At 40.4% G+C, this 21097-nt stretch overlaps 1 protein-coding gene across 1 annotated transcript; it reads right to left on the minus strand.

The window, feature by feature from the left end:
* Positions 1 to 3003: 3003 nt before the first annotated feature.
* On the minus strand, positions 3004 to 21089 carry LOC142939763 (NACHT, LRR and PYD domains-containing protein 3-like). Its single transcript, XM_076082881.1, has 13 exons — positions 18987 to 21089; positions 18360 to 18421; positions 16958 to 16985; positions 14128 to 16280; positions 11403 to 13203; positions 11140 to 11313; positions 9310 to 9483; positions 8970 to 9143; positions 7803 to 7976; positions 7472 to 7645; positions 7124 to 7297; positions 6793 to 6839; positions 3004 to 4187 (listed from the first exon to the last, which is right to left on the minus strand). The coding sequence occupies exons 4-13, from the start codon at positions 14432 to 14434 to the stop codon at positions 3622 to 3624; spliced, it is 3765 nt and encodes a 1254-aa protein (XP_075938996.1). The 5' UTR covers positions 14435 to 16280; positions 16958 to 16985; positions 18360 to 18421; positions 18987 to 21089; the 3' UTR covers positions 3004 to 3621.
* Positions 21090 to 21097: the final 8 nt, after the last annotated feature.

A 21097-nucleotide genomic window follows, 5' to 3' on the forward strand; every position in this document is an offset into this window, starting at 1 on the left:
ATTACACTTCTACATTCTACATGCTAATGTTACCCACATTATCCACTGTGAACACAAAATCAGCTTGAAATGTTTCAATAAATAAACCTACAGTATTGAATTCGTTTTTAAAAACTACAATTAGCTGACAAATGTTGGGCACATTACCTTTTCATGTTGATTGATTGGAAAAAGACTAGAGAGAGAGAAAGAGAGTAAAGTTTATCTCAACCTCATAGGGGCCAAAAAGAGAAGAAGATCAAGACATTTTCATCAGCGTAGACAACATTCACCTACCTACATAAACAAATATGTTGCTCTTGTCTGAAGGCCACACCCTGGACTCCAGTTACAATACCACTAACTCCAAGTACCATTAGGAACACCATGGGCTTTGCTTATTTCTCAGTTTATACATCCTTGATTCCTTTCCCGCCTGTTCTCCTTTCATCTTAGTCCCTTATATCTGAGATGAAAGCAGAGGAGGTGAGGAAGAGACGCGAGGAGAGGTTTTATTTATTATAAGGGCCGTTTTAACCAAACCTCACGTTGCATTGCATTGGGCTTCTTGCAGCGTGGCTACAAAATGAACTAAATGGGGTAAATGATTATTTTAACTCTATACAGGTGAAAAGTGTTGTTGTGCGTGAACGTACTTTGGAGGGAGAAAGACAGACAGCAGAAGGAGAGATAGCCATGTTATCACATGCAACACCAAGCATGATAAACCAGCAGAGCATCAAAACAATCTGAGCCAACCAAGTTAGTAAAAATCACATAAGACTGAATAACACCATTTTAACCCTAACTTGTAGCAGGTCTGTTATTCAAATGCATAGCCTATCATTTACTACTGTCAGCCTTTCCCAGGAGAAGAGCTCTCTTACCTTAAGGAGACTACAAAGACATCCTCAGAGACGAGCATAACAAATAAGATCTATGTCTGAGAGACCTCAAGACGCAGTCTAAGCCTAGGACACAACCCTGGACCTCTCTAGTCTCCTCTTCTTTATACCTTGTTACCTCCAGCATCTATAACCTCCTGGTCCATAGATGGTAGACAACTAAACATTGCCAAATCATTGCATAAAGCTATTTACGTAGTCTTAAAATTATGATATGCTTCTTTAAGTTAACACTCATTTCTTAAGTTCCTGTCCGGCCTTGTTTTCCTGAACATGTATAATTTTTGCAAAGTCTGCACTTATCATCTGTTTCGTATGCTGACTCTGACAATTTGATAAATCAATTAGTTAAAATTAGAGAGGTTATGGGTGAGGTGTGTCTCGGACATTTTAGGGATACCTCAACACAGTTCCTAAACTTTGCAACAACTTTAACCCAAAACACACATTTTATCACTGCACTTCAATGGACACCAGTCAAATATAAAAGTTCAGTTGTTGCCTAATGCTTCCTTTTTGTAGCCTTACACTGGTCTTGAATGGTTATAATGCAGAAATAGCTAAATAAAATCAGTAGATTACTGGCATAAACCAAAGTGGACTGGTGCTTAAAAGTATTTCAATGTAAGTAATAAAAGATTAAATACAACAGTAAATATCATTGACACAAGCACCAATGCTTTAACCACTAAACACTAGTACATTCATATGTAGTTGACAGTAAACTAACTATCAACAATACTGTAGTCAAACCAAAGAAATATGAACCTGAACATGTTAAAATAACTGTAAATAGTAGATGACTTACAGATGAAGCCAGTTTTGTGGACTTTAAGGCAAAGGATTAAGAGGATTGTACGCTGAGATTCTCACTCTGAGTCCATACGCAGAAAGGAACTTTCTGAACATCACTTCCTGTTACTCTGAATATTTACTATTTGCTCACTTCCTCTTTAGTGCAGCTACTCACAATCGTCACTAGGTGTTACTAAAGAACATACAAAATAAACCAATACACTGATTCAAATACAATGATGTTGTTTTGTCTACGGCCTGATGGGGTTGATGCATTAAGTTGGAAGTTCCTCTCTAGTGTCTAAAACTATGTCCATGCACTCTAAACTTCAGATACATAATGCTGTGGCACACATTCCCTTTCAGCTCTGCCAGCCAGACCAACACCTGAGGGAAACATCTGGCTCTTTAGCTGCTAAATGCTCCACTATGTTCACCAGCTAGACGCTAACTGGTCCTTTCTGCGGTTTGAAACTATTTTCACTGAACACGAATACAATAGCTTCGTGAAGCTGAAGGGGAGGCGCAGATTCAGGTGATAATACTCTGAATGTTCATCACATTGTCACATTGTCATTTGATACATTGTCACTATAAAAAACGAGAACATATTGTTTCCAGCTGCTTTAAAGGTGTACCCCAATTTGAACAAAACCTATACTCACATGACAGTGACCTAATTAAATGAAAGTTGAAACTGTTTGGATCCCCATTTTTATAGTATAAAACAAATTAAGGACATTTTCAGTTTTGCTTCGGGTATTTCTTAGCTCCCTCACAACTTGTCAGGTTTAATCCCTTATCTAACAGTAGCTCCTCATAAACCCAGGGCAAGGTGTAATGACCAGGCAGCAACCTCTGCAGCAGATTCTGAAGCAGACAAACCAGTTTCACTACATTCTTGGCTACTTCCTTTTTTTAAATTGGTGCAATACTTTCACCACGACGGAGTGGAGATTCATAGTCCGGTGCTGCAGACACGCCCCCTCTGTGACAGTCACACAGACACACACCTGGAGCAGGTGCTGACAGAAGCATCAGAGTGGAAGCTAGACGGGCCCAATAGTAATATCCCAGTCACCACAGAAAGGTCTACCCTCACTCCAGACAATGGAGATATTCTCATCTTTTTGAAAATAATGATACCTTAAAGGGTTTAGGGTGATAGCACGTTCTAAATCCATGTTTGCAGGATTGTGCCTTCAAGTTTCTAAAGTCATATTATGCTACTTCTACTCTGTGTTGCAACAGACGAAGCTGCAATCATTTGTTGGAAACTAATTCATTCACCTTAATTCTGCAAATAAAACACGATTCCAGTGAAGACTTTTCCAGTTGTTTTTTTATTATCAAACAAAGCCATATAATCATCATTTGCCAGTGTAGAAGTCAAGGTGTATTATTGTAATGGTATGATAACCCCCCCAAAAAATCAAATCGCTTCCCATGCACAAAGGATTAACAGGAAACAAGGCATGCATGTAATCCAGTGTAATGTTATCTCATTGACAACAGCCTCATGTATTACTCTTTGTTTCCTGTAACAGAGCCGTAATAAAGATACAAATAAACGCGCCCACAATTCCGCAAAACCCTGCCGACTGGTGCAGCGTTGCCGGATTGTGAATGCATGAAGCTGAAGCGCTCGTTTCACCCTGTCACTGTGGCCTGTCCACTCTGTGCATCACGTTCTCACTCCCAAGCGTGTGAAATAACTTTGCTGATGCCCCGAACACGGCAAAAGAAGAAGAAAAGAGAAAAAGTCTAGTGACACACTTCTAGTGGGTCATGAATGATTGAGAGGGATTATTTTTATATTAGTTGATACAATGTTTTTCAGTGAAATGCTGCATATCACACCTTTAAGTTTCTGTTCATGCAAACATTCTTCACCCTTACTCTGGTATTTTATTTTTCTGTATTATTTCCTCATTTAAGGATATTATACCTCTGGATTCTGTCTGGCAGACGTTCCCTCATCTATCTGACACAGAGACAGTGAGGAGCCTGTTGCACAACCAAACCCAGGGTAGAGGGGTTCGGAGAATCTGGAGTAGAAAGTGTAGAAGTGTGTCAGTGTGTCAGAGGAGATCATGTAGAAGGACAGAGTGCCAGCAGGCCAGTCCAGATACACTGCTGCTCTGGGAGTTTCTTTGAAACGGATATGTAAGCCTGTTCGTGTGTTATTGTGCCAAAGATTGCAACCCCATCTTTCGTAGTCCAGACTCCAGGACTTGTCATTCCTTCCAAACCTGCAGTCATCAGCATTTCCTCTCCTTTTCGTTCCTCGGTAAGCCACTGCTATGCAAGACAGTCCCTTAGTCTCAACTTCCCAGTAACAGCAACCAGTCAGCCCAGTTGTACACAGCAGCTGTTGTAAGGGACCAAATCTCTCTGGATGATACGGATGAGGCTGTTTCTCCTCCACACATTCCACCTGTCTGTTGTCCTCAGACAGGATTAGCTGTCTGTGTGCTGTGTTTGGGTCCAGTGTGAGTTCACAGGCATCTGATATAGAGACGCAAAGCAGTAGAACATACTGTTATACAACATTTTATAGTAGTAAACAATGATGACGTTTAGTACAGTGGAGTACAATTACCAAGCTATGCAAAGGCATTAATCACTAAAGATCAGAAATTTGGCAAATGGTGACTGACTTCCAGATCTGTGTGCTGTTAGTGAGTGGGTAGAATACATTAGTAAGTGGCCAAATATTAAGGGGCCAGATATATACATGTGGTGGTGGAGAAACCAAGTGTGTAACATTACACCACTGAGACATTACGAGATACAAGTCACTAGATACTTCCAACCACGTTATCTGTGTTCATGAACAGAACGTCAAATACCCTGATACAGACTTAGAGTTTAGATTTTATTGAGTTTTATAATGGGCATTTCAAACACCAGAATTATTGATCAGTCCAGTGGTGGTCAACACGTACGCAGCTGGTGTTTCAGTTTAACGAGTGACCATGTTAACTGGTGACTCTCTGCCCGTGGTGATGGCAGCTGTTGTAAACACAAACAGGACCTGTAGGTGTCCTCGTAAAAGCCTTCAATCTATTTTAAATACATATTCATCTGTGTTTTTTTATCTACGCCAACCATTTACGTAAGGTACTACGAGCAACCACGGATGCATTCAGCTGTAACCAGTTAACAAGGTCACAAGTTAAACTGAAACACCTGTTGCTCTGAATCGGTCGTGATGCTTTTGGAATTCTGTAAAACTTGAGCATGCTGTTGGAATATGGAATAATGGAACATGACACAATCAGACATTTTGATGCTTGTAACAGTTTTCATTCAATGTTTAAAGCTTGATAACTTGTCTGTGAGAAAGAAAGATTGTAGCTGACCACTCTCAGCCTGGACATAAACTGTTCGAGCCCCTTCCATCTGGCAGGAGACTGCGGTCCATCAGGGCCAAGACCTCACGCCACATGAACAGTTTTTTCCTATCTTCAGTTGGGCTCATCAACAAAGCCTGGGACCACCACTGACTCTGTCATCCCCACGACAATTTCTTTCTGGTACACTCTCCTGCACATCCCTTCTATGTTTCTTTATTGAAATACACCTGACACTTTTACATACACTTACATTATACTTGTTTATAGTCCTGCTATCTGTGTGTTTGTGCACTTTATTTTATATTTTATTACACATTTTAATGTTTCTATTTTTTGCACTGTGTTGATTGTTGTTGATTGTTAATGTTATGCACCACCCGTCATGTTATGCACCACCCGTCATGTCAAATTCCTTGTATGTGCAACATACCGTGGCAAATAAACGGTTCTGATTCTGATGAATGGCTGAGGCCAAACGTCACTTCCGTTGTCAACATGCTCACAAATATTGTTGAGGACATTTGCTGTTAACTGCTCTATAGTCAGCAATTCTTGATAGGACCGCATTAACAGATATTAACATATATTTTAATGCTTTAAAATTTTACATTATTTCTGTTGTATAGGCTCACAACAAATCATCAAGGACTCTCATCACCCCCGGAGTTTTCCATGTCCACTTTAGCCACGCTATGTCATGATTACATGCATGTCCACGATTTTTAGCAGCGAAAATTAGGCAAATAAGACTTTATTAATGAACACAATTTCTGATTTCTGTTATAAAAACAAATTGTGGATGGGGAGTTGAGCTTGACCATCAAAGATCTTGATATTTGTAGTATTTTATTTCATTTTATTTCAGTTTTTTACTGAAGAGCCTTTTGATAGTAGTTTTTCAAACATTTTATTCAATTTAAATTTTGTTGTGTGAATACCTTATGCCACTTGCCTAATGTGCCTCCCATTTTAAAGTTAGTTGTAGCCCCTCATCTGGGTTTATTAAAGGTCCCTCCATTTTAAAGGTGCTATATATGGGATTGGGATTATTTCCATTGCCTCTTAACGGTGTGCAACATGACGACCGCTGAGCTAACAGCGCTAACAGTGCAAACAACGGCAACATTTTACAACACTCATTCCTCTGTTACTCTGTGTGCAGGCCAGGGTCCTGCAAAGTACTGCAGTGGGTTTTAAATTAGCCCATGTGTTAGTTGGGCTAATGTAAAGTTGTCAGTCTGGTGACCTCAACAGGAATGTGTGCTCTTGGAAAATGGTGAAAAAACAGGATGGACAGGCAAGCAATCCAGAAACTCCAAAATATAGGAACAAGTAATACCGAGGAGGGAAACATAAAGATACAACATGGAACTTCTGCTAATTTTGGCGGTCCCTGTGGACAGAGGCAGTAGTGTTTACGACAACCAGAGTCCCTTTAGAACTCCTCTCATTTTACTGCAGCAGGGTCTGACAGTCTGCCCCTGGTTCTTCCGTGCCTCCCTTCCCTCCAGCGGGTCCAGCAATACAGCCTGGGTGTGTCCACGGTGGACTGGTCGCTGCCAGAGGACCCGCTGGAGTCTGAGCTGAAGGAGTTTCTGGTGAACCTGTATGTTTTCATGATTTTGCGTGGAAGCCTTTATTATAGTGGCTAAATCACTGAAAAGACCAACATGATTAAATCACTGCAGGTCTTCATCAGGACATTTTGGAGTGCCTGGATTGCCTTCTTGTTTATCCAATAAAAAAATACTTACACTTCCGCAGACCAGCTTTTAACCTCTGCACTCCGCCATGGTCCACTCTGAAACCATGAACATAGTAAGAAAAGCATAAGCTACGATGTAAAAGGCAACATTTAAAAAAACTGAAAGCACAACATTTCACAAAATGGAAAAATCAGAGACTAAAATTCTTGTTCTAAAATGTTTTTGTTGTTATGTTTTCTAAGTTTTCTTGGGAGCAGATCCTCTTTATGATATCTGTCATGGTATAACGCCATGTTTCTACAGTAGCCCAGAATGGACAAACCAAACACTGGTTCTACAGAGCTCACAGTACTTTCTCTCAGCCCTCTATGAGCCATACTTTAGAGTCTCCAGCCTCCACTGTGGATCGTCCAGTCCAGCAGAGAGGAGCTTCACTCCTGCGTCTCCTGGATGGTTGTAGCTCAGGTCCAGCTCTCTCAGATGGGAGGGGTTGGAGCTCAGAGCTGAGACCAGAGAAGCACAGCCTTCCTCTGTGACCTGACAGCCTGACAGACTGTAAACATGAATCAATACTCAATTACTTGTTGATTTGACTGTGAAGATTCAAGGAATCAGGACGCAGTAACAACAACCATTAATACAACTGATCTGGACTCGTAGATCACACACAGGTTAACAATCTGGTCATGTGAGAGAAAATGTTTGTGTGAGAGCCTTTACATCTAACCTGAGAGTTTCCAGTCTACATTGAGGAGTCTCAAGTCCAGCAGAAAGAAGCTTCACTCCTGAATCCTGCAGGTCGTTGCTATTCAGGTCCAGCTCTTTCAAACTAGAGGTCTGGGAGCTGAGAGCTGAGGCCAGAGCTTCACAGCTTCTCTCTGACATCTTACACTGACCCAACCTGGATATAATTAGTGATGATGACAAAGAATACTCGTTTGTGAGTCTACAACTAAAAAACTCATGCCCGGAAAATAATTGTTTGTAATACATTATCTTAAATTTTTCTAAATATATATCAACATCTCTAGAGATAACAAATATTTCACTGAGCTGACCTGAGAGTTCCCAGGTTACAGTGTGGACTCTCCAGTCCAGCAGAAAGAAGCTTTACTCCTGAATCCTTCAAGTTGTTATGACTTAAGTCCAGCTCTTTCAAGATGGACGTCTGGACGGTGAGAACTGAGGCGAAAGTTTCACAGCTCTTTTCAGACAGGTTACAAGCCCTTAGCCTGAAGAAGAATAGAAAATTGTAAAACAAAAATAAAAAAATGTTAAATTGGTGCATGCAGCTTCCTGCTGCGGTGAAAATACGTCCCTCGGACGTGTTTAAATGAGACGCTTCTTTGTGGAGAAGTCAGAGTCTCCCTTGATCCTCCAGGGTGAAGAGACGCTCTCAATGCTGTTCAGCTGATTAGCAACCTATGACTTTGTTTTATTCTGTTTAATCTGTTAGTGCACATTTGAGCTGTTTGGGCTTGTTAGATCTGTTTGATTTTGTTTTATTTGTTTGTATGCTTTTTATAATTTTTCTATATCTTTATCCTGTAATAAATACTTAAAAGACAGAAAGCTTGAGATATTTTTGATTTCTCTCAAGGAAATACTTTCATTTCCACCACATCTATTACAGACCAAATCCTATAATTTCCCATTGGTTACAATGCCTTTCTGGACAATGAATTACAATTTGATAGTGAGTCACTGTAGTGCCAGTCAAAATGGGAAACAATATGAAGTGCCGTGAAGAGGAGTTGATCTTTCTGTCGGCTCTGCTAGACGCTCTCTTGTACTGTTGCTGATTTGTGCTGTGAAAGAAGAAACAGAGAAAACTTCCTGGTAGGGTGTTGGATCAACCTTCAAGCTTGTTTGACTTCTTCATAGGTTTGACGAGACATTGATGTGCAGCTCTGTAACAAAACCCCTTCGTTAAGTTTAGGTTAATGGTTGGGTTTAAAATAAGCACACCGGTCTTGAGCAACGATCTTCTGCCGCCCACCATAATCGGTCTCTCCCACATTTTAAATTTCATCACTTGTTCAGGGCGTAGCATATTCACGCCGATGCATTGACTTACATTGTAGTCAGTCCACACTACATGGCTTACAAATAACATGCAAAAAGCAAGTTCGGCATCTTACTGCAAAATTACTTACAAATTGTCGTCTCATTCATGCACAAAATGGTTAGAGCGGGCTGATGTGATAGTGCAGAAACCAGCTGACCTGAGAGTTTCCAGTTTACAGCGGGGATTCTTCAGTCCGGTACTGAATACCAGCACTCCTGAATCCTGCAGGTCATTCATACTCAGGTCCAGCTGTCTCAGACCAGAAGACTTGGAGCTAAGGAATGAGCCCACATCATCACATCTATTCCACGTCAGCGCACAGCCAATCAAACTAGAAATAGAATAAGTGATAAAGACAAACATCACCTTTCTATTTACCAGACATAATCTAGGTCTAGAGTGTGGATTAGCAAAAACAAGATTTTCAGCAAATATTAAGTCACTCTCTTAATGACAGCCATCAAACAGATGTAGGTCTGGTTAAACAGAAAGCTGACCTGAGAGTTTCAAGTCTACAGTGTGGACTCTCCAATCCCACAGAGAGCATCTTCACTCCTTCGTCATCCAAGTTGTTGTTAGTGAGGTCCAGCTCTTTAAGACTGGAGGACGGGCAACTGAGAACTGAAGACAGAGCTTCAATACTCTCTGATGTCAGCTTACAGTTACTCAGCCTGTAGAATCATCAATAACAAAAATCCATAAAAAATAAGGTTGGAGTCAATGCAGTCTGACAGAACTCAAATTCACTGAAGTTAATTTTTATTAGTTTTGATTGTGTCCTGATTACATCTGTAACGTTATGACGTTTAATGTTAGTATGTTATGAGAAGTAAGAAGCTGGAGAAAGTGAAACAGCAGCACTTGCCCCCCCCCCCCCCGCCATGATTACCATAACTGAGGTGCTATTCAGCAAAATTCCAGTTTATTTCAACGTGCCATATATCCCAAAAATTTGACCATTGTGACTGTATGCATCATGCCAACTTTGCACTCGTCACTTCCGTTGATATTCAGAGAAAAAAAATAAAATATATATATATATATATATATATATATATATATATATATATATATATATATATATATATTGGCAAGCATATTGGAAGGATTTTGGATTTTATAAAAGCATGAGTGTCACCTTAACTACCGCTCAATGCCGCTCCAATTTAGCTCCGGTAGTGCTCACACTATGAGTTCTATAAGCAGTTCTAGTGTGTTCGAGCCAGAATGTGTGTATTGCGCATGTCGGTTGCGTAGGATTGTTTCAGACTTGTGTGATCGAAACATTTTCAATAACTCCAGAACGATGTAAATTGCAAAAGTCAACAGTTATTGAAAACAATTGACATGTTTTTAACTTATGAAATATCCTGCATCAATCTATATTTGTTGGCGTTCAGCCTTTCAAAAACTACATTTTCACTGTGGTCAAAAAACGGATTCCTCTCCTGCTCGCCGTACACAAAGGAGGCACCTGTAGGTTAGTAACAGGGCGGTCTAGCAGCAAACTAAACTGATAAGTTCAATCCATTTTTATCAAAAAAATACGAACAAATTAAATCCAATGAATCACTGAATAGAAATTGAGAATTTTGTTCCAGGACTTTTTTTAAGGGTGAAGATATAAAGTATGACAAAATACATTGAAAGCTTCATCCAAAAATCTCAACAGAAACTTTGAATATCTATTTCTATTTATATATATATATATATATATATATATATATATATATATTCGGACATTCGGTACAGCTCCAATCAAAATACAGTTGGTTTTTTTTGGAAGACGGTAAGCGGTTTGAGTGGAGTGGGGGGGAAATCTGAGTTGAGTGATATTTAGTGGAGCGACTTTGAGTGGGTGAGCGGGAGGAGCGAACAGCTCTGTGAAGGAGGAGCTGAAATTGTCACCGCTCCGCTCTGTTCACATGCCCTGGTCGTACCATACGTATATCATTGTAATCCATCCAATAGTTGTTGAGATAGTTCAATATTAACCAAAAGAAACTACCTGTGGCACAAGAGGAAATGTCAGAATACAAGCAAACTCTTAAGCGTCAATCATCTGGAAACCATTAATGTCTGTACCAAAAAATATTTCAGCTATATCTGGATTAAAATGGTGGACTAATCACTGACCTTGCTATTGCAAAAGTCATGCTGATATCGTAGCTAAAAAGTGTGTATTATGTAACAATATGAGTAGTACCATGCCACCTTAACAAGCACATTCATAACAATGAATAACCATGGTCAAAAACACAAAAATGTAAAAGTGAATCACTTTGACAAACTGATGTTATTAAGAGCCTTAAATAAATCAAGCAGACCTGAGAGTTTTCAGTCTGCATTGTGGATCCTTCAAGCCATCCGTGAGCACCTGGAGCTGTGGATCCATCATATTGTTGTAACTCAGGTCCAGCTCTCTCAGATTAGAGGTCGGGGAGCTGAGAGCTGAGGCCAGAGCATCGCAACTTCTCTGAGACAGGTTACAGCCACTCAACCTGAAGATGTCACAGTCAGAAAGAATGAACAAGGACCTAAAAATGTAACATTTACAATATCAAATATGTAAAGTAAGTTGTGTTCCTACAAAGATAGACTGGAGGCTTGAAGTACTGGAAGCAACCTCAGAAGACTTTCCTCTGAACCAGAGAATTTCTTCAGGTCAAACACATCCAACTTGCTCTCTGATGACAGTAAGATGAAGACCAGAGCCGACCACTGAGCAGGAGACAGTTTGTCTGTGGACAGACATTCTGAACTGAGGTACTGTTGGATTTCCTCCAACAGAGAATGATCACGCAGCTCATTCAGACAGTGAAACAGGTTGATGCGTCGCTCCGGAGAGGGATTCTTCCTGATCATCTCCTTGACGTACTGGACTGTGTCCTGATTGCTCTGTAAGCTACTTCCTGATTGATTCAATAGGCCTTGAAGAAGTGCTTGATTGGTCTGCAGTGAGAGGCCAACGAGGAAGCGGAGGAACAAGTCCAGGTGTCCATTTGGACTCTGTAAAGCCTTGTTGCCTGCACTCTGGAAGAGCTGATTGACTGTGGATTGCCCAGTGATGAGAGCAGACTGTTGGGAGGTTGGTTGTTCTTCTGACAAGACGTTGACACCAGAGTTGACGAAGGACACAATGACATGAAGGGCAGCCAGAAACTCCTGAAAGCTGAAGTGGATGAAGCAGAAACGTTTGTCCTGGTTCAGCCCACGGTCCTCCTTAAAGATCTGTGTGAGCACGCTTGAGTACACAGAAGCAGCTTTAATGTCAATGCCACACTCTTTCAGATCTGCTTCATAGAAGATCAGGTTGCCTTTCTGCAGCTGCTCAAAAGCCAGTTTTCCCAGAGACACAATCATCTTACTGGTCTCTGTGTTCCAGAGTGATTCTGTCTCAGCTCCTTCATGATATTCTGCTTTTGCCAGTTTGGACTGATCTAACAGAAAATGGATATACATCTCAGTCAAGGTCTTGGGCAGCTCTTCTCTTTCTGTGGTTTTCAACAAATCCTCCAGAACTGTCGCAGTGATCCAACAGAGGACTGGGATGTGGCACATGATGTGGAGGCTTCGTGATGCCTTGATGTGGCTGATGATTCTGCTGGCCAGCTCTTTATTCCTGAATCTCCTTCTGAAGTACTCGTCCTTCTTTGGATCAGTGAACCCTCTCACCTCTGTCACCATGTCAATGAACCTTGGAGGGATTTGACTGGCTGCCTCGTGTGTTGTGGTCAGCCAGAGGCAGGAAGAAGGGAACAGTTTCCCCATGATGAGGTTTGTCAGCAGCACGTCCACCGAAGCTGAGTCGGTAACATCAGTCAGGATCTCGTTGTTGTGGAAGTCCAAAGGAAGTCGACACTCATCCAGACCATCAAGGATGAACACAATCTGGAGTTTATCAAAACCACATATTCCTGCTTCTTTGGTCTCAGCAAAGAAGTGATGAAGAAGCTCCACCCAGCTGTATTTTTTCTCCTCAAGCAAATTCAACTCTCGGAAAGTGAATGGAAAAATAAACTGGATATTGTTGTTGACTTTGTCTTCGGACCAATCCAGGGCAAACTTCCGTGTCAAGACTGTTTTCCCAATGCCTGCTGCTCCTTTAGTCAGTAATGTTCTAACTGATCCATTTTGACCAGATAAGCGTTCAAAGAGGTCTTTTATGTTGATAATTGGTTCCAAATCAGCTGTTTTTCTGGATACTGTTGCAGTTTGCCTGACCTCTTGTTCCGTGTCGACCTTCCCAGTCTTGTCCTCTGTGATGTAGAGGTCAGTGTAGATCTCATTCATCAAAATCTGCTTTCCAGATGTTGTGTCTTGCTCAACCAAATGCTGAAACTTCTTCCTCAGGTTGGATTTGACTTTACGCTGGCAATCAATGAGAGTCTCTGAATGAATGTGGAAGAGATGACACTAATTACAATATGCTATTTTAAGTGTTGCAATGCTAACATTTCCAGTCTCTGTGTGTGTTTGTGTGACACTGTGCCGTGTACTCCTCCTCAAGCGACATTAAAATATACTGGTAATTCAAAATGAAGTTTTTCAACTAGTGAACTAGTGGTTGTTTGTTGGGGTTTTTTTCAAGAAAAATGCTGCAGTGCACATTATGTCCCCGGACCTTAAATGCCCAACCAAAAACAGACATCATTGGCAGAGGTAACCACTCCACCACCTGTCTCCCCTGTTCCCGGTAAGATGGCTAATCCTGACCAGAGTTGCCTGATTCATTTCAAAAGTTGGGGTGAGGGTAGCCTTGGCCCTTTTGACAGGATAGTACTGTGGAAACAAAGTGTGGTGTGGCATTTTACAAGTTGTTTTCTTTTTCTACTCTCGTCCACAATACAGGAAAGGGGCTTTAGGTGGGGGGGGCCAATGACCCTTGGAGCTCTACTTTCGACACCCCTCTGACCCAACATCTTTAGAGGGCCTCATCTGACTCAAAAACAATCATCTGCACCCTTATTCCTGTTTACAATCATTTACCTAATGTGTTTAGAAATTGCCAATATGTATGGCAACTGACAAAAGCCAAAAGGCACGGTGAAACATTTTGGGGACACCTAAATTATGTGCTGGTGCACCGAAATTAAAATCAGTGTAACCTGTTTAAAAAGTTGGTATATGGCAGAGGGATGTCTGGCAGCACAGAGCAGTAAGGAAGCAGTACGACACATTATTTTACGGTTGGTGCCAGTGGCACATCTTTGCCATGGTTACGGGTGTAATTCGTCGCACTGCAGTTACACAGCTAACTCTTTCTGTTTTGTGCATTTCTTTATCTTCTTTTTTCACTTTATTGTTTTACTTACCTTTGGATGTTGAGCTGATGTTTGATAATCGCTGCACCAAGTCATTCTTTTTCATCAACTTCAAAACCATAATGGTCACCTCCACTGCATTTTTTTCGTAGGTCTCTATGATCTCATCCACTGTGTCCAGCCTGTCCGCATTCCCTAATTGACTCTTTGGGATTGCTGGGAAGCCTCCCAAGAACTCGGCATGTTGCAGGTACCATTTAAACTTTTTGAACTCTTCATCTCCCAAATCCTCCAATGTTGTCAGCAGCTCTCCACATCTTGCCATGTTTTCTTCTTGCTGAAATACCATTACACCCATAGAAACAGAATTGGATTAAAACAGGCATTGTTTCTATTGTCTTTTGACTTCACAGAAAAGGGCCAATGTTGGAGCATTAGACCCAGCGCTGCCACTGGCCACCAACCCGCTCTTTGGCTTATTTTCTGTAACCAGTGTAGCTAGCAAGCCAGGTGCCAGCTAGTTAGCTAGCTTGCTAATTCCACCATGCTTTAATGCTACAATGTTGTCACTCATCTGGCAATAGCAATGTGCTTTCCTGCGCTGTGACAAGAGTGTGTGGATGGAGCATTAAGTTTAACTTCATTTTACTTAAATTTATATTCATTTACGCTTCATAAGGGTACTCGATTGTTGGCGACTGTGGCTCAGTGGTAGAGCAGGGTCGTCCTTCAATTAGAGCACACATGTCAAACTCAAGGCCGAATCTGGCCCGCCACGTCATTTTATGTGGCCCGCGAATCCGCCAGCAAAAAAAAATAAATTAAAAGTTAGACTTGAAAATAAAAGTATCCCCATGGTCGAAAATATGAGATAGAAAGTTGAAATTATGAGATAGCATGTTGTCTGTGTAGCGACATTAAAACTATCACAACAGGTGGACAGGAGAGGGAACAGCCCGTAAAGCGGTTTTCCAACAAGTGATTGAGTTGAAAAAGATCGACAAATAATCCCAAAATGTCCACGAAGAGAAAAATTGATGCAGAGGGAAGAAAATGTAATGAAAGATGGGAAAGCGAATACATGTCTGTGCTTCAAGGAGAACAAACGGTCTGTTATGAGGCAGTGTCGGTGATGAAGGAATACAATTCACGTCGGCATTTTGACACCAAACACGGAGCCAAGTATGCTAAATTTAGCCTCCAAGAAAAACATAAAATTGTCCAAGAATTAAAAGGCAGACTGCAATCACAGCAGAATATATTTACAAAAGCTACAGCCCAGTGCTGCTAAAGGTATGTGAGCAGGTGAGCTCCGACCAGATACAGACTTTTACAAATGTCAGTTTGTGAAGAAACACCATCGCAGACCGAGTTCAGGAACTAGCAGGCAATCTAACAACACAGCTAGCTAAGAGACGAGCAGGTACTCGTCTTCTTCATTAGCTGTTGATGAAAGCACAGACAACACGGATACAGAGCATCTATCCGTGTTTATAAGACCTGACTCTCAGTGAGGAGCTCTTGGATGTAGCTGCCATGCACGGGACGACGACGGGGACATTAGTGATGCAGAGAGGTGACAAAAATAGCTTTGAACAAAGTTAATGTAATAACTTGTGTTTGATGATATTTGTCTTTGTTATTTTCTTTAAAAGTTTGATCTTTGATAGAGTAATGTGGGTTTCTTAACCCTAAATTAAAAGGATGTATATTATAATAACAGAAATGTGCTTAAATATAATTTTACATTTATATAACTGCATGTACAATATTTTTACACTTGAATAGACAATAATCAAATGCAGAGAGAGTTATTTAACAATATGTCTTACATTTACAACCGGCCCTTTGAGGGCGACCGTGATGCTGATGTGGCCCGGAGTGAAAATGAGTTTGACACCCCTGCCATAGAGCAACAGAAGACTGAAGTTCCCATTTAAGTGGAATGAATAATATTTTTTAATTATGTAAATGATATAGTTAAAAAGCTAGTTATAAAATAAGTTAATTGGTTCTCAGTTAAATCACTTAAGATAAAACTGACTATATTTTAAGAAATAATTATCCTATCACACTCATAATGTATTTTTTAAGCCTACATACACGGAATATTGACTGAGTGGACTTTTGAGTATTGAATACTGACCACCTGCAGGCTTGAATGGTGGCTCTGAAAAGCTTGCTCCTTTGTGGTGGATCAAACACTGGAAGCATAAAAACAGCAACATAGAACAACTTAAAGAGGAAATATCATGCTCATTGTTCAAGTTCATACTTATATTTGGGGTTTCTACTCGAACATGTTTACATGCTTAAATGTTCAAAAAACTAATTATTCTTCTAATACCGTCCGTCTGAAAATAACTGTATCAACCCCGTCTGAAACGCTCTTTTTTTTTAGCTTGCTTGCGACAGAAATATGGTGGACCTTTGCAGTGGTAGTTTTCCAGCCATGGATGGAGATGCTAATTAACGATGCACATGACATAAGATGGCAAGCTAAACCTGAATGGCTTGTTGAATCACATGTTTTCTGATCTAGGCAGCCAAGAAAACAATTAGGGGGTTGTCTTATTTCACAATTTGTGAGTTGGAAGGCACACTGGACACCCAAATAGATGTGCACAAGCAATGAAAAAGTGAGTTTTTCATCATATGTGCCCTTTAAGTATTCAAATATATATATCAACATTTAATATGAATTATCAAATCATTAAATTCTTATAAGAGTGTCATTACACTTCTACATTCTACATGCTAATGTTACCCACATTATCCACTGTGAACACAAAATCAGCTTGAAATGTTTCAATAAATAAACCTACAGTATTGAATTCGTTTTTAAAAACTACAATTAGCTGACAAATGTTGGGCACATTACCTTTTCATGTTGATTGATTGGAAAAAGACTAGAGAGAGAGAAAGAGAGTAAAGTTTATCTCAACCTCATAGGGGCCAAAAAGAGAAGAAGATCAAGACATTTTCATCAGCGTAGACAACATTCACCTACCTACATAAACAAATATGTTGCTCTTGTCTGAAGGCCACACCCTGGACTCCAGTTACAATACCACTAACTCCAAGTACCATTAGGAACACCATGGGCTTTGCTTATTTCTCAGTTTATACATCCTTGATTCCTTTCCCGCCTGTTCTCCTTTCATCTTAGTCCCTTATATCTGAGATGAAAGCAGAGGAGGTGAGGAAGAGACGCGAGGAGAGGTTTTATTTATTATAAGGGCCGTTTTAACCAAACCTCACGTTGCATTGCATTGGGCTTCTTGCAGCGTGGCTACAAAATGAACTAAATGGGGTAAATGATTATTTTAACTCTATACAGGTGAAAAGTGTTGTTGTGCGTGAACGTACTTTGGAGGGAGAAAGACAGACAGCAGAAGGAGAGATAGCCATGTTATCACATGCAACACCAAGCATGATAAACCAGCAGAGCATCAAAACAATCTGAGCCAACCAAGTTAGTAAAAATCACATAAGACTGAATAACACCATTTTAACCCTAACTTGTAGCAGGTCTGTTATTCAAATGCATAGCCTATCATTTACTACTGTCAGCCTTTCCCAGGAGAAGAGCTCTCTTACCTTAAGGAGACTACAAAGACATCCTCAGAGACGAGCATAACAAATAAGATCTATGTCTGAGAGACCTCAAGACGCAGTCTAAGCCTAGGACACAACCCTGGACCTCTCTAGTCTCCTCTTCTTTATACCTTGTTACCGCCAGCATCTATAACCTCCTGGTCCATAGATGGTAGACAACTAAACATTGCCAAATCATTGCATAAAGCTGTTTACGTAGTCTTACAATTATGATATGCTTCTTTAAGTTAACACTCATTTCTTAAGTTCCTGTCCGGCCTTGTTTTCCTGAACATGTATAATTTTTGCAAAGTCTGCACTTATCGTCTGTTTCGTATGCTGACTCTGACAATTTGATAAATCAATTAGTTCAAATTAGAGAGGTTATGGGTGAGGTGTGTCTCGGACATTTCAGGTAGATACCTCAACACAGTTCCTAAACTTTGCAACAACTTTAACCCAAAACACACATTTTATCACTGCACTTCAATGGACACCAGTCAAATATAAAAGTTCAGTTGTTGCCTAATGCTTCCTTTTTGTAGTCTTACACTTGTCTTGAATGGTTATAATGCAGAAATAGCTAAATAAAATACTCTGGAGCAGGAAATTTGTGCAGAAGATGTGGCACTGAATCCATCTTTTTAGAGGTTATTCTGTGAAAGCAGTGAGGGAGACAGCAGTACCTTTTCTCTCCAGACAGAGGTCTTGATTGAAGCTCTTTCTTCTCTAGATGGAGGGCTTGAATCTGTGTGGTGTCATAACAAGCCAGGGAAAAGAGAAGAGAAAAACAATGGGTATTGCAAAAGCACCATGAAGTTTCTGCTTTTTGTTTTTTAAACCAAACATGATGATTGTGCTGTCGTCACTGAACGTTGTTGCAGGAAACGTATTTTTCAGCTAAACAGCCAGATTGACATTATGTTCTCCAGCACCGTATTCTCCAAGGAACAGACAGGATGTTGTGTTTGGCAGAATTTAATGAAGGAAAATATGTCATTTGTAAAACTGAAAAAGAGCACAAAAATACAAAAGGTAAGTCCCTTTGTAAATACTAAATAATATCTCCAGTACATCAGTAGATTACTGGCATAAACCAAAGTGGACTGGTGCTTAAAAGTATTTCAATGTAAGTAATAAAAGATTAAATACAACAGTAAATACCATTTACACAAGCACCAATGCTTTAACCACTAAACACTAGTACATTCATATGTAGTTGACAGTAAACTAACCATCAACAATACTGTAGTCAAACCAAAGAAATATGAACCTAAACATGCAAATATAACTGTAAATAGTAGATGACTTACAGATGAAGCCAGTTTTGTGGACTTTAAGGCAAAGGATTAAGAGGATTGTACGCTGAGATTCTCACTCTGAGTCCATACGCAGAAAGGAACTTTCTGAACATCACTTCCTGTTACTCTGAACATTTACGATTTGCTCACTTCCTCTTTAGTGCAGCTACTCACAATCGTCACTAGGTGTTACTAAAGAACATACAAAATAAACCAATACACTGATTCAAATACAATGATGTTGTTTTGTCTACGGCCTGATGGGGTTGATGCATTAAGTTGGAAGTTCCTCTCTAGTGTCTAAAACTATGTCCATGCACTCTAAACTTCAGATACATAATGCTGTGGCACACATTCCCTTTCAGCTCTGCCAGCCAGACCAACACCTGAGGGAAACATCTGGCTCTTTAGCTGCTAAATGCTCCACTATGTTCACCAGCTAGACGCTAACTGGTCCTTTCTGCGGTTTGAAACTATTTTCACTGAACACGAATACAATAGCTTCGTGAAGCTGAAGGGGAGCTGCAGATTCAGGTGATAATACTCTGAATGTTCATCACATTGTCACATTGTCATTTGATACATTGTCACTATAAAAACAAGAACATATTGTTTCCAGCTGCTTTAAAGGTGTACCCCAAATAAAGCCATATAATCATCATTTGCTAGTGTACTAGCAACTGTATGATAACCCCTCCCCCACAAAAAAGAGAAAGAAAACTTTGATGGAAATAATGTCCTGCATAGTTCTAAGTGAAAGTTTTACACAGTAATTTGGTATGTTGATAAGAGGCTGAAATTGCAGATTTTGCAGATGCACTCTGAAAACTTCAAAGGTAGGTACACTATAATCACAACAGATGCCTGTTTTCTTTGATTTTATGTTGATCTGTTATCTGTACAGGCGTGGTAGAGGCTCACTGAGGCTGCTTATCCCACCGGGGGGGGGGGGGGGGGGCTGTGGTATTTATATTTAACCAGTTTTTTGATTTCCAAAAAAGTGACAGTGATCACATTATCAATAGTTTTGGTGTCGGTCACCAAACATTAATGGTTTAATTTACTCATATGTGATCCGGTGTAATTTTAACAACAGCGTCATGTATTACTCTTTGTTTACTGTAAAAATGCTGTATACGGTACAAATAAACACACCCACACCTCCGCACAACCCTGCCGACTGGTGCAGCGTTGCCGGATTGTGAATGACTGACGCCGAAGGCAGATTTTCTGTTGATACAGACACCGCCACACACTTCTACTGGGCCATGAATGATTGAGAGGGATTATTTTTGTATTAGTCGATACATTGTTTTTCAGGAAATGCTGCGCATCACACCTTTAATTTTCTGCTAATGCAAAACATTCTTTACCCTTACTCTGGTATTTTATTTACTTTATAATTTCCTCATTTTAGGAGATTTTACCTCTGAATTCTCTCATTCCCTCATCTATCTAATAATAATAATAATAATAATACATTTTATTTATATAACGCTTTTCATAAAACTCAAAGACACTTTACATTAAAATCATCATATATAAAAGCAATACACTAAAAACATAAAATACACAATAGTGGTCACACATTAAAATCAGTTTTGAACAGGTGGGTTTTGATCTGTGATTTGAATGTGGAAAGGTCAGTGCAGTCTCGGATATGTTTGGGGAGAGAGTTCCAGAGGGAGGGGGCAGATATGGAGAAGGCTCTGTCACCCCATGTCCGGTGCTTGGTCCTGAGTGGAAGAGACAGGAGGTTGGCATCAGAGGAGCGGAGCTGACGGGATGGAGTGTGGTGGTGAAGCAGGTCGGTGAGGTAGGAAACAAGGCATGCATGTAATCCAGTGTAATGTTATCTCATTGACAACAGCCTCATGTATTACTCTTTGTTTCCTGTAACAGAGCCGTAATAAAGATACAAATAAACGCGCCCACAATTCCGCAAAACCCTGCCGACTGGTGCAGCGTTGCCGGATTGTGAATGCATGAAGCTGAAGCGCTCGTTTCACCCTGTCACTGTGGCCTGTCCACTCTGTGCATCACGTTCTCACTCCCAAGCGTGTGAAATAACTTTGCTGATGCCCCGAACACGGCAAAAGAAGAAGAAAAGAGAAAAAGTCTTG

The sequence above is a fragment of the Anarhichas minor genome, unplaced genomic scaffold (genome assembly GCF_050575085.1).
Source record: "Anarhichas minor isolate MPS153535 unplaced genomic scaffold, ASM5057508v1 ptg000007l, whole genome shotgun sequence".
Taxonomy (NCBI): domain Eukaryota; kingdom Metazoa; phylum Chordata; class Actinopteri; order Perciformes; family Anarhichadidae; genus Anarhichas; species Anarhichas minor.